The sequence below is a fragment of the Erythrolamprus reginae genome, chromosome 1 (assembly GCF_031021105.1).
Source record: "Erythrolamprus reginae isolate rEryReg1 chromosome 1, rEryReg1.hap1, whole genome shotgun sequence".
NCBI classification, from domain to species: Eukaryota; Metazoa; Chordata; class Lepidosauria; order Squamata; family Dipsadidae; genus Erythrolamprus; species Erythrolamprus reginae.
Window position 1 is genome coordinate 350,983,083 of NC_091950.1, and position 15,353 is coordinate 350,998,435.

A 15,353-nucleotide genomic window follows, 5' to 3' on the forward strand; every position below is an offset into this window, starting at 1 on the left:
CTTGTTTTTGACTTTTGGGGGGAAGGGATTTTTTTCAGATTTTTTGGCACTGTGCATGCACTCCGGTGCAAAGTTTGCGCATACCCACATGGCATGCAAATGCAGCATGCCCACACAGCATGCCCACATGGCACAGTGCAAAAGGAAGCGAACTGGTAGCGAGGTAAGTTAGACCCCACCCCTGGACAGTACAACGTTTTATGATGATCAAAAGTGCTTTATAAACTGTAAAGCATTCTTACTAAGGCCATGATAATTTTGAATGGTTGTCAAGCAGAATACGATACACTAACACAAAAATTGAAAAACGATAAAAAACCACAAGATATAGACACATGGAAAAATTTTTATAACTGGGTCAATGATTGGGAAAAAAATAGATGTACGTAAGAAGGATATAAAAAAAGGGGGGGGGGACAACAATAATTCAAATATAGCCAAACATCACGTTATTTATTTGTTGACAATTCTTTTTTAACTGAGACATTATCGATATAAGTATAGATATGTATATATGTACAACTTATAAATATATATGTATATTATTTCGCTGATATGATTATCCGTAAATTTATAATAAGATATGCTGCAAAGAGGCAGCAGGGGTAGGGGTGGGATGGAATTATATGGTGTATTGTCCTTTAACAGACAATCTATAATTGTACTCACAAACTAAGAATACAATGATCTGTTTATGTGTGTCTTTTAAATATGTACTGTATATAATTTATTTATTTATTTATTTTATTTTATTGGATTTGTATGCTGCCCCTCTCCGAGGACTCGGGGCGGCTCACAGCATATATAAAAAACAGAATGATAATATAAATCCAATTAATGCTACATTTAAAAACAATTAAAAGAAAAACATATCGGCCAATTTAATAAATTCTATTTTTTTTAAAGTGCTTTATAAACTGTAAAGCATTCTTACTAAGACCATGATAATTTTGAATGGTTGTCAAGCAGCAGGGATTTTTTTTAGTAAGGATTACCAGCAGGTTTTTTTTAGTGAGGATTAAAAGATCAACCACAATGTAGCCATTGAGAAACATCTCCAATTCCTTGAAAAATCCAGATGTTGGTGATACAACCAGTCAGGAATGATGACAGGGATGGAGAAGAGAATGATCTATAGGGTAGATACCATGGCAGAGAAGGCTTACTTCTGGAATCCACCACATACAAATACCTGACAAATGTTACCTGCAATATGCCTTCTTTGACAGATCTAATTATTATAGATCAAATTTTATTCATTTGCTTTTGTAAATATTTTTTTAAAACAAACCCTACACATTTTGTTATATATATGTATATATTGGTAATACCCATTGACTCATGTATCTAATACTGTATAGAAGAATTGATCCAAAATCATAGTAATGATTCTGTTGATGTGGACCCAAAATGTGAGAATAATATTATTATTTAAAATTAATAGCAACTAGATATAATTTAATTTAACACAAATATTATGCAAGGGAATAATATTTATTCAAAACACTATTTGTTATATATATATATCCTAAGATTTTTATTAATATTGCTTCTTCATTGCTTATTTGACCCCTATGACAATCATTAAGTGTTGTACCACATGATTCTTGACAAATGTATATTTTATTTTATGTACGCTGAGAGCATATGCACCAAGACAAATTCCTTGTGTGTCCAATCACACTTGGCCAATAAAAATTCTATTCTATTCTATTCTATTTGTGGTTGCTGTTGAAGTGAGTTAGCAGTTTTTAGCTGTATAAAACACAGCTTCCAGACACCAAGACTTCTTAAAACACAACAAGAATTGAAAGAAAGTATCGAATCAAGACTCTCATCCATGGAGAAAAATATCCAAACACTGAATCCACCCGACAAAATACCACTCACCACTCCACCACCCCAACCTCAACCGCAACCACTTCCAATACTCCAAAAACCCACTAATTCTACCAATGATATCTCTACCCTAGTCAAGGATGCCATGGAACGTGAACAAAAACGCCAGAATGCTATCCTCTTTGGTCTTGATGAAAGTCATGAATCAGATATAACAAGAATAAGAAATATCATCCACCAACATCACTCACATGCACAAACATTCGCCCAAGAAGACATTTTGGAAGTTACCAGAATTGGACCTGAGCACAAGTATAACAATGGCTCAATAGCTCCCCGCTTCTGCAAAATAGTATGCAAAACTGAACAAATAAAACAGCAATTCATCAAGACCATTAACCACATTGCCAGAAATAACAAGTCCTTCAACAAACTCAGATCCAGACCAGATCTTTCTCTCCTCCAACGTATTCGCTCTCGCGAACTACGGGCAGAACTCAGGAGACGCTATGAACTTGGTGAAACAAACCTTTACATAGATTACCGCACAGAAAGCATCAAACCCAAAACCCATAATTCTCCCCACATCTTCCGGTCTAACTTTCAACCTACCATCTCACAACATCAAACTGACACCTGCCAGACCACCATCCCACAACAACAAATGGACAACCCTACCAACTCAAACCAAGAATAGGAAAGCGTGCCCCTTACTTCCTCTGACCACCCCAAAACCAATCCCCAACACAAGACCAATCTCAAATGTAAACTATTAAATGCTAGAAGTTTAGTCAACAAGATATCTGAATTCCTCCTTCTATTTGACACCTCCAATTTTGATATAATTTTTATATGCGAAACATGGTTAAATGCTTCCTACCCAGACTCCATTATCACATCAAAAAACTACCATGTTTTCCGCTCAGACCGTGAATCCCGCAGAGGAGGCGGAGTAGCTATATTTTACAAAAAATTGCTGAACCTAAAAATCCTCAAAGTTGCACAGGATTTATTGGTACCGGAAACTATTGTGTGTGATTTATCCCTAAATACCACAATTCGCTTCTTACTCTGCTACAGAGCCCCGGACTACGACATCGAACATGCTAACAAATTATCCACATTACTAACGTGGGCAACCAACTGCCCATACCCCATTATCTTCCTCGGAGACCTCAACCTACCACACATCAACTGGTCCTTAAATGAATGCAGCACGGAAACCATCCATTCTACCGTATATAATACCGTCACCCATCTGGGACTTGACCAACTAATAACTAAAAATACCAGACTTGATAATTGTCTGGATCTCATCTTCTGTAACAGCAAAAGTACAATATATGGCTTACAAATAACAGAACCATTTTCCAACAGCGACCACAGCATGATAAACTTCAGTCTCAACTTAAGCCACACTATGAACCACCAAAATAATACAACACCAAAATTCAATTTCAAAAAAGCGAACTACGAACTCATTGAAGCCCACCTCTCAACATTAAACTGGAAAACTCTATTCTCTGAATGCTACACTACTGATGACCTCTATAACACATTCCTACTCGAAATGAAAATTATTATCAGACTTCATGTACCTCTAACATGTACCATAAACAAAAAAAATAACCTCCCCATCTCAATAAGAAAATTACAAACAAGAAAAAAATCTCTCTGGAGGAAAAACAAAAAAGGACAAGTTTCCAACTTCAAAAGCCGATATAAAAGCATTTGCAATCAAATAAAAGCAGAATCCCTTAACTACTACAGCAAACAAGAGGAAAACCTCCTACGCACCAAATCTAATAGAGCTTTCTACAACTTTGTCAACAATAAACTCAAAGACTCTAGACCAATCCCACCTCTCAAAGGACCCAACAACAAAGAATACCATGATGATTCATCCAAAGCCAACCTCTTCAACTCTTTCTTTGGCTCTGTCTTTGTTAACAGCAATGGCTCATCCCCCAATTTCATCAATCGCACCTCAAACTCCCTCAACGACTTAACCCAAGTAGACTTCACTAAAGACCAAGTTGAAAAAGCATTACGTGACCTTAAACCTTCTCTATCAGTCGGACCAGATGGTCTATGTGCCTACTTCCTAAAAAAGCTCTCCTCTGCCATAACTGAACCACTAAGCATAATTTTTGAAAAATCCTTCAGAACCAGCACACTTCCTAAGCTATGGTCGAAAGCAATGGTCATCCCCATCTTCAAAAAAGGAGACCCCTCTCTTGTAGATAACTACAGACCAATTTCACTATGCTGCGTCCCATGCAAAGTCATGGAATCAATTATAAACAAATCAATTACTCTCCATTTAGAAACTAATAATTTGCTCTCTAACAAACAATTTGGTTTCAGAAAAAAACTATCCTGCAACCTGCAGCTCCTCCACTGCAAAAATATATGGACAACTCATCTAGATCAAGGGAAATCTACAGATGCAATTTATATTGACTTCTGCAAAGCCTTTGATTCAGTGGTCCACGACAAACTACTCCTATCTCAGGATCCCTCCACAGATGGATTACAGCATTCCTGTCAAACAGACAACAAGTGGTCAAAATAGGAAGCACCATATCCACCCCGTCCCAGTTAAAAGCGGTGTTCCCCAAGGTAGTGTACTGGGACCAATGCTCTTCATTCTCTACATCAATGACCTTTGCGATTACATCACAAGCAACTGTGTCCTCTTCGCCGATGATGTAAAACTCTTCAACACCACCGATAACACAACTACTCTCCAAAAAGACCTTGACACTGTTTCTGAGTGGTCTAACACATGGCAACTCCAAATCTCAACTAGCAAATGCTCTGTCCTACACATTGGGAAGAAGAATCTGAACACCAAATACGAACTGAATAATCAAATTATCACAGATAATCCCCACTCAGTTAAAGACCTTGGTATACTAATAACAAAAGATTTAAGTGCCAAAGCCCACTGCAACAATATAGCCAAGAAGGCTTCAAGAGTTGTAAACCTAATCCTACGTAGCTTCTGCTCTGGCAATCTCACACTACTTACTAGAGCTTACAAAACTTTTGCCAGACCCATCCTCGAATACAGCTCATCTGTTTGGAACCCATATCATATCTCAGACATTAACACCCTTGAAAATGTTCAAAGATACTTCACCAGAAGAGCCCTTCACTCCTCCACTCGAAATAGAATACCCTATGAGACTAGACTTTCAATCCTGGGCCTAGAAAGTTTAGAACTAAGACGCCTTAAACAAGATCTAAGTATTGCCCACAAGATCATATGCTGCAACGTCCTGCCTGTCGGCGACTACTTCAGCTTCAACCACAACAACACAAGAGCACACAACAGATTTAAACTTAATATTAACCGCTCCAAACTTGACTGTAAAAAATATGACTTCAGTAACAGAGTTGTCGAAGCGTGGAACTCATTACCGGACTCCATAGTGTCATCCCCAAACCCCCAACACTTTACCCTTAGATTATCTACGGTTGACCTATCCAGATTCCTAAGAGGTCAGTAAGGGGCGAGTACAAGTGCACTAGAGTGCCTTCCGTCCCCTGTCCTATTACTCTCCTATATATCCTATATCTCTTCTTCTATTCTTTCATGATATACTCTATTCCTTTATATATATATGTGTGTATATATATATATATATATTTGTTTTCGTAAATTTTCACGGGCATATGTATGTAGATTGTTCTGAGTTCGGGTTTTGCCCTGTGTAATATTTTGCATGTTTATGCGACGTTTCGGTGAAATCACATCCACCATCATCAGGCTGAAGTTTCCAAGCTTCGTGCTGTTGTAAAATGGAATGTCTGCAACTGTCATTTCTTCCTAGTGTATAGTCTGGGGGTGGAGATTTGGTTTGAATGTAGCAAATAGATTGGGTGATTATGTTTCAGTGATCTGATTGGTTGGTGTAATCATAATTATTAGAAGGATTGACATGGTGATTTTATGAAGTGTTTTTTGTTTAAGGCTGGTTTCCTAATTTCAAAAGTCCAAAATCATAATTATTAGAAGGATTGAATGGTGATTTTTATGAAGTGTTTTTTTTTGTTTAAGGCTGGTTTCCAAATTTCTGGTAGGCGGGACGTGTCATCTCTTTTATTCATGCAAAGGGGGCTCCTTTCAATTTCTATGGCTTCTAGGGCAATTCTTCTATATAAATTCTCTGTTTTGTGAAGTAATTTAGTTTTTTCAAAGTCAATTTTGTGCCCTGTTTTTTTAATGTGCTGGACAAGGGAGGAAGTCTTATCTTCTTTTTTAACTGCATTCACATGTTCTGCAAGGCGTGCACTTACTCTTCGGTTGGTTTGTCCAATGTATGTGGCTGCACATGTTTTGCAAGGGATTTCATAGATTCCTTGGTATTCCAATTGGATTTTATCTTTGGGGCTCCTTAGGATATTAGATATTTTTTGGTTGGTGCAAAATGAAGTTTTGCACCATATCTAATATCCTAAGGAGCCCCAAAGATAAAATCCAATTGGAATACCAAGGAATCTATGAAATCCCTTGCAAAACATGTGCAGCCACATACATTGGACAAACCAACCGAAGAGTAAGTGCACGCCTTGCAGAACATGTGAATGCAGTTAAAAAAGAAGATAAGACTTCCTCCCTTGTCCAGCACATTAAAAAAACAGGGCACAAAATTGACTTTGAAAAAACTAAATTACTTCACAAAACAGAGAATTTATATAGAAGAATTGCCCTAGAAGCCATAGAAATTGAAAGGAGCCCCCTTTGCATGAATAAAAGAGATGACACGTCCCGCCTACCAGAAATTTGGAAACCAGCCTTAAACAAAAAAAACACTTCATAAAAATCACCATTCAATCCTTCTAATAATTATGATTTTGGACTTTTGAAATTAGGAAACCAGCCTTAAACAAAAAACACTTCATAAAATCACCATGTCAATCCTTCTAATAATTATGATTACACCAACCAATCAGATCACTGAAACATAATCACCCAATCTATTTGCTACATTCAAACCAAATCTCCACCCCCACACTATACACTAGGAAGAAATGACAGTTGCAGACATTCCATTTTACAACAGCACGAAGCTTGGAAACTTCAGCCTGATGATGGTGGATGTGATTTCACCGAAACGTCGCATAAACATGCAAAATATTACACAGGGCAAAATCCGAACTGAGAACAATCTACATATATATATATATATATATATATATATATATATGTATGTATGTATGTATGTATGTATGTATGTATGTATGTATATATATATATATATGTATATATATATATATGTATATATATATATGTGTGTGTGTGTGTGTGTATGTATGTATGTATATGTATATGTATGTGTATATGTATGTATATATATATATGTATGTATGTATGTATGTGTATATGTATATATATATATATATTCTGTTACTATATTCTATATATTCTATATATTCTATTCCTATATATTCTATCCCTATATCTTCTTTTCTATTCTTTCTTAGATATATTTTACTATGAGTATCTCCTCTATAACCTTCATCATGTATTTTACTATGTGTATATTGATATATACTCACTAAAACCCTCATTGTGTATTGGACAAAATAAATAAATAAATAAAATAAATAAAATAAATAAAATATCATCAGTATACTGATCCATCCAGGACTTTGAACATATAGTTGACTTCACCCGTCAGTTTCATGTAGATGTTAAGTATACTGTTTTGAGCTCTATAGTATCCCACGGGTGAGGGGCTATGGGTTTGAACCAACCACAGAGAAAGAAAAGAAATATGATGCACTCCACTCCCAAAAAATATAGTAACTAACTATATCAAAAGCTGCCAAGAGATGAAGAAACACAACGATGGATGCACCATTCCTTTCTCAGTTCTCCCAAAGATCAGCAACAAGCATGTCAGGGGGTGTTTTAGTATTATACCTGCAAGGGAAGGTTGGAGACTGTATGAAATTTGTCACAATCATTAGATCCAATCATGGCTTTTTGGAGAGGGAGGAACGTTGCTTCTATTAAGGCTAATGAAACCATACCTTCGTTTTAAAAACTTGAGACAAACTTTTTATACATACATGCAATGAAGGGCTACCAACATTTTTACTAACACACTGTGGGTGTGGCTTATGCAGAACGCCCTTCATTTTCTTTCAACATCTTTCAGTGCAAATTGGGTGCTCAAGGGTGGAGATCCATTTTCACTACCCCACTGCGTTCCCCCCCCCCCCCCCCCCGGTCTGGGCAGTAGCTCACCCCTGCATACATGTGTATATGCTTGTACTGAAGTATTGATCTGCAAGAGAAAATAGGTTTTACAGCTTTTCAAATGTTCAGAATTCTGTGAATGCTGTTACCAAAGAAAGAAAACATGCACAACCTATTGATTCATCTGTTTTGTTTTTTAGGTTCATTATGATTTTGGGTTAAGAAATATCCTTTCAGTACTGAGAACTCTTGGATCACAGAAGAGGGCAAGACCAGATGACAGTGAAATGAGTACTGTTATGAGAGGTCTAAGGGACATGAACCTCTCTAAACTTGTAAGAACCTATCTACTACAGTGTTTGCATTGATCTGGTTGCAATATCTTTGTCATTTATTAATTTTTGTATTGTTTTGAACTGTGTTTTCAAATGAAAACAATGTGATGGTCTAAAATTATATTCTGACAACCGTCATTATTTATAATTCAGTTATTCTACTGAACAATTAATGAAAGACACCATTCTCTCTAAAGTTAATGATTGTACTTAGGAAGATTTGGAATAATTTAGATCTTCAGATAAAAAGTTGAAGGCTGATTTTGAGCCAGAAAATGTATATCCCCCCTACACAAGGCCATAATTTCAATTTTGATCAGGGAAGCCAGCAGCTAATTTTGGTAAAAGAAGAAATATAGACAGTAAAATGTAATTTAAACTATTCTCTCAGTGATCTATGAAATGATGTAAAATCTATGAGTACACTGGAAGCTGTTTAAACTTCCCATTGCTAGAATAATTATGAAAATGATTTAATAAGCTTCTTGTAAACTTCTCTAGAAGTATGTGGTTCTCAGTCTGACTGCCTACTCTCTGGTGCATATATAGCTACATGATTTGCATACAATAAATTAAGCAAATTACACAGAAAGTATTAATATTGAAATCCCACTGAATCCAATGGAATCAGGTTGTTGGAATCTATGCAGTACTTCTGTGTAATTTATTGACCTTCATAAATTGTATCTAGATTGGTCTCTGATCTCAAGCTCACAAGAAATATATCTTTGAATAATCTCTTGCTGCTCTCTCCACACAATTCAACAATTTACATTTAAAAACTTCTTTTCTTTTTGTTATCCAGGTAGATGAAGATGAGCCCTTGTTCCTCAGCCTTATCAATGATCTTTTTCCTGGGCTGGTACTGGATAGTAACACTTACGTTGACCTTCAAGCAGCAGTTGCAAATCAGGTTGATGAGGCAGGACTGATTAATCATCCTCCTTGGAATCTTAAACTTGTACAGGTATAACATTGCACATTTTAGACTTTTGAGAGACAACACTGTAGAATATAAAACAAAGTTAATTTTAAAAAGTTGCAATGTGAATTTTGCCATCATTTTTCTCATATTCTTTAATAAGCCTCTTCTCAAATAATCCCAGTGTAAGACTACATATTTTACATTATGTATGTATATTAATATTCAGGAACCATACCAGGGGGGAGTTCTGGATTCCGTTACTGCCGGAATCAGTGAGGATTGTATTGCACAGCTGTGTGCATTGTGCACCATGCACTGCGCAGCATGTGGGTACACGTGCATTGTGCGCACTGCACCATGCAGGTGCAAGTGAATTACGTATCATGCGCATTGGGAACCATGGAAGTACATTGTGCACCATACAGGCCCACAAGCACTATGCACCATGTGCATCTTGTACACTACATCTGTGCGCAGAAGCAAAAATACAAAAGTTGCTGCTGAGAGAGCCTGCTCAGGGCAGAGGTGGGTTCCTCCTGGTTTGCACTGGTTCTATAGAACCAATAGCAAACTTCTGGTGACATCACAGAGCCAGTTCAGTCCATGGACACTGCCATCTTGTTTTGGGGGGAGGGAATGGGGGGGGTTGCTGATTTTTTTTTTTGGCTGTGCATAGGCAAAGGCCAAGTTTCCAGCACTGGGCATGCACCGCCGTCTTGTTTTCACAAGAATACTGTGTATTTGCATGTGGCAATATGGCACGGTGCAGGTGGGAGGAAATGAACCAGTGGAGGGGTAAGTTAGAACCCATTCCTGGTTCAGGAGAGTGGCAAGCCTGGGTTGCTGCCAATTCCAGCGACCCAAGCCATCAAGTTACTAACAGTTCTATAATACCGGCCCAAACTGGTAGGAACCTGCCACTGAACCATACCCAAATATAACTTCACTAGAAAGTGATATAACACCCATTTTTCTCCACTTCCAATAACCTAATGCCTTCAGATAATTTAGGATTGTAGCTCTCCCATAGTAATCAGCCAATGGACATTTTGATTGAAAGTTCTGGAAATTGTATATCAGGAAAAGGTCTGATGGGGGCAATTGATATGAACTCATAGACCCTCTTATGATCTAGCACCCTTCAAGATGAGGGTTCTATATCACAGAAATATTCTATTTATAAATTCCCTTTTAAATTGATGTTACAGGGAGCTGTTATATATTCTGTTCTATGGCGTTTAAAGACAAGGGCCAAAAGAGTAGAGTGTTGTAAACAATTTTTCTCTCTATTAAATATATTGGGATTTTATATGTGTGTTAGCAGTACCTATGCTACAATTAACTTTACCATTTAGAATTTAGCCTTTCCCCCCATAATGATAGCAAGCTTTTTTCCTAATGCCATCTCATGGCCTCTAATAAAATATGCTCTCTCACCCTTCATGTTTTAGCCCTTCTCCGGAAAAAATATTTTTGAAAGCAAGTCCAATAATCCAGCTTCATTCCTCTCCTACCACCCCTCCTTCTTTAGTTGTATGAAACTTCCAAGGTACGCCATGGGTTGATGACGCTTGGACCCAGTGGATCTGGAAAGACAGCAGTTATAACTATATTGATGAGGGCAATGACAGAATGTGGATATCCTCACAGAGAAATGCGCATGAACCCCAAAGCTATTACAGCTCCTCAGATGTTTGGCAAACTGGACACAGCAACAAACGATTGGACTGATGGAATTTTCTCCACTTTGTGGCGAAAAACCCTTAAAGCCAAGAAAGGTATAATAAATCCACTGAAGAGTCTATTTATATTTTGAAATAAAGAAATAACTAACAGCATAATCCCAGACTATCACTTTCCTATTAAAAGTGTTTTTCTGTTTTGTTTATATTGATATTCCCTCCACCAAAGGAATTATATCACTTGAACCAAGATGATATGAAAAACTATACTTTTCTATGATACAAATTGTTTTTTATTTCAGTTATTAAGGGGGAAATGTACCAGCAAAAAACTAGTACCTGCACTACCATCTTCTCTTGGGTGGATAAAAGATCTGAATTTCCACTGTAGTAGGGTTTAAAATGTGCAGCTCATAGTCAAATTGTAACATTAGAGATGCATTACAGAATGATGAAGATGATGACAAAGATAATGAGCTTATTAACCGAACAAGAAGTTTTAACTTTGTGTAAATGCTTTCATTTTATTTCCAGGGGAGAATATTTTCCTGATTCTGGATGGCCCCGTAGATGCCATTTGGATTGAAAATCTGAATTCGGTGCTTGATGATAACAAGACTCTCACTTTAGCAAATGGAGATCGGATTCCAATGGCTCCAACTTGCAAGTTGCTCTTTGAAGTGCACAATATTGAAAATGCTTCTCCTGCTACAGTTTCCAGGATGGGTATGGTGTACATCAGTTCTTCTGCCCTAACCTGGAGGCCAATATTGCAGGTATGTTTTCCGAGAGGATTTTTAAAAAAATAATTTAAAATTGTGTGACAGCTGACTAACATTCTCCTTGGTGTTTTTCTCCCCCACAGGGATGGTTGAAGACTCGTACTCCACAAGAAGCAGATGTATTATTGGGTCTATATGACAAAGTTTTTGAAGCAGCATATACTTACATGAAACTGAATCTTTTTCCAAAAATGGAATTGTTAGAATGTAATTATATAATGCAGGTATATACTTTTAATAAATCTAAAAAAATCATGCCATATTGCTACCTAAATACACAGAAATCTCCTTTTGCCCCGGAAGCGGAGTAAAGACGCTGAGACATTGTATGGATTAAATAAAGGGTCATTTTATTAAATTAACATAAATTTAAATAACGTAACTTTAAATACATCATATTTAAATTCAACTATAACTAAGGACCTGCAGAGGCCAACACTAACGGGGCGGAAATTCCTGCCAGAATCTTCCTTGGCAACATATGGGCATAACTCCTTGCTGAACCAGGTGAAGGATCACCTGGATCCAAGCCACGTCCCTTTTGTCGTGTGGGAGGAGCTCACCCTCCAATCCCCACAGGAAATTGGATCCGGTGAGTCCCATGGGCATCCTCTCTCCAATCCTCGACGTTGTTCTAACCTCTAGTTCCTGGAGAGAGGCGGTCCATCACCCTTTAAAAAGATGGCCAAAGGATCATGCGCAGTCGCTTCTACTTCCCATTTCCACCCCTAACCTGCCAACCCCAGTGACCAAAGGGAGGTCTATTCGAAATCTATGTGCGCTGCACCCCCTAACCATTCCATCCGTACCGCCAGTGTGGAATAGGCGAAAAAACAGCCGCCTCAAAAGGGGAGGCCACAAAAAATTCCTATCCGGCCCCGAAGCGACCTCCTAGAGACACACTATTAATAGCGGAGGGTGGGCGGGTGTTCGCTTTGAAGGCAAACCCAGCAAAGGGGAGGTTCGGTTCAGATCGCCCTTAAATAGGGCGATCTAGGACCTCCCCCTGCATCCATGAGGCAGCACACCCTTTTGGTGCGCTGCCAAAAGCCGAACTTCCGGTTTCACCGGAAAACGGAAGTTTGGGGCTCCGTGGAGCCGCCAGCAGCATCCCCCTGCTCCAGGGGCAATTTTGGCTGGCGGTTTAAGCCACTGGTCGGGCATTTCTTGACAGGACTATTGGAAAATATGAGGTATATTAAATAGAACTTTGTTATGTTCCTGTAAGTAGCAAAATGTATTATGTGAATCTGTAGTTATTTTCATTTTAGATTGTACTCCAGGTATTCTTACTTCTCTTTTTTTCTCTTCTCTGTTTCTTTTTAAAATGTTTTCAGTCTATTAATCTTTTGGAAGGCTTGATACCCTCTAAGGAAGAAGGTGGCATTGTATGTTTGGCACATCTTCATAGGTTATTTGTCTTTGGTGTAATGTGGAGTTTGGGATCCCTTCTAGAGTTGGATAGCCGGGAAAAATTGGAAGCTTTCCTGAGAAGCCATGAAAGCAAACTGGACTTGCCAACATTTGATAAAGGGGAAACACATACAATGTATGAGTACTTTGTCACTGATTATGGTAAGTGAAAAAGTAGTGAAATGATTCTTACTTTTTTAATAACCCTGATATTTTTAGTATAGTTTAGCAGAGAATATTATCTTTTTCTAGCTTATTTAGCCTATAACATGTAACTTTGGCACTCATCTATAGATCAGAAGCCCTCATTTATTTGGCTGGTTTCTATTTGTACATTGCACATTTTAGTAATTGCTACTGATGAGTCAATACTGATTTAGTTATTTCATTGACTTTGTTGACTTGTATGCCATCTCAGTAACTGGCTGGCTGGAGGCAACTTAGAATCATGAAGTTTAAACATAGGAAAATAACATTTAACAACAAACAGAGAAAAACCAAATGATCCGTGGCATGGCACAAACCAATTTTCCAACATTTTTTTTTTAGAAATAGCTAGATAGTTCTGAATGGCAAAGGTTTACCCATCAAAGAGCATCCTCCCCAAAAGGGGGGGGGGAATTAGGATTCTTTATTCATGTTAGATGGCGCAGTGTTTAGAGTGCACTACTGCAAGCAATTTCTGCTGACCACCAGCTGCCAGCAGTTTATTTTGGCAGATGGAATCTCTCCAGGCTCAAGGTTGACTCAGACTTCCATCCTTCTGAAGTCAGTAAAATGAGAACCCAGATTGTTGGGGGCAATATACTGACTGTAAACTGTTTAGAGGGGGATGTAAAGCACTATGAATGGTATACAGTAATCCCTCGCTACTTCGCAATTCATCTTTTGCGGATCTGCTATTTCACGGGTTTTTTCAAAGGGAAAAGGAGGTTGGGGCAGGGATGGTTTGTGTGTGTGGGGGGAGGGAACTGCAGCGGTGGCCTCTTCAGCCCGCGTGGTAGCTGAGAGAAACTGGCCTTTCTCAGCGGTCAGCAGTGGTGGGTTGTTAACAATACAGGGAGGGTTTAAAAGTCCAAATACTTGTTAAATACATAAAAAAATCTATCCTCTACTTCACAGAAATTCGTTTTTCATGGGTGATCTTGGAACGCATCCCCCACAAAAAACGAGGGATCACTGTATATGTCTAAGCGCTATTGCTGTTGCTATTCTTATTGTCCATTTTCACACCCCCACCAGGGAGCAGAAGTGTGATAGCTATTTTCCAGAATAGCACTTTGCTGGTTACAGGTTATCTCACCACTAGCCTTTGCTGGATTTCATCTAATTCTGAGACCGTAATTTGCTCACTGTGCCTGAAGATTGATCTGACTGGGGAAAAAAATTGGAGACTTTGATTTCTTTAAACTTATTAATCTGCTTCTGCATAGATAAATATAGCAGTTAAAGAAGAGAAATTGTGTTTTTCTACTGTTTTATGTTCCATTTTAGGTGACTGGGATCACTGGAATAAAAAGGTTCAGGAATATATTTATCCAACTGACAGTATTCCTGAGTATTCTTCTATTTTAGTTCCAAATGTAGACAATGTCAGAACACAATTTTTGATGGATACCATAGCAAAGCAACACAAAGTGAGTGTATATTTTATTGGCAAATTAAGAACTAAGGGATGCTACTTTGCCACTGGTTATAATGCACATATTCTGCTAAACCATCATACTGTACACTAGTTTAGCTTGGTGACCGGCTAATTTTCTGACTGAAAGCAATTTATTATTAGTTTTGGAAGTGGATATCAAAAAACTAGAGAGAATGAAAATGGATTAAATGAAAAAACCTCTATGATTGTTTCATTGGCTTGAAGAGTGTTAATGAGGACCTGGATTGTGGGGACAATATGGATTGTGGGGGCAATATGCTGACTCTGTTTTTTGTTTTTTTTAAGTGCTATTGCTAACATGTTGTAAGCCGCCCTGAGTCTAAGGAGAAGAGCAGCATAAAAAATTGAATAAATAAATAAAACAAATAAATACATAATCAATTTAATTATTTTACTAAGAATGGGGAATTTTTCTGTTCTGTTTATATAGGTGGATATTATTCAACAGAAGGATGAATTGATCATCGTACTAGACTAATTTTTTAATCAAATACAAT

The 15,353-nt window shown here is 37.7% G+C and overlaps 1 protein-coding gene across 1 annotated transcript in view; it reads left to right on the top strand.

Annotated features, from left to right (window-relative positions):
- DNAH8 (dynein axonemal heavy chain 8) overlaps nucleotides 1–15,353 on the top strand; it is a 159,680-nt gene that overhangs the window by 69,007 nt on the left and 75,320 nt on the right. The window contains exons 31-37 of the mRNA XM_070727251.1: nucleotides 8,254–8,388; nucleotides 9,194–9,355; nucleotides 10,845–11,091; nucleotides 11,530–11,771; nucleotides 11,861–12,001; nucleotides 13,115–13,352; nucleotides 14,685–14,827. Coding sequence (XP_070583352.1) covers nucleotides 8,254–8,388; nucleotides 9,194–9,355; nucleotides 10,845–11,091; nucleotides 11,530–11,771; nucleotides 11,861–12,001; nucleotides 13,115–13,352; nucleotides 14,685–14,827 — 1,308 coding nt within the window. The remainder of the gene's footprint in view (nucleotides 1–8,253; nucleotides 8,389–9,193; nucleotides 9,356–10,844; nucleotides 11,092–11,529; nucleotides 11,772–11,860; nucleotides 12,002–13,114; nucleotides 13,353–14,684; nucleotides 14,828–15,353) is intronic.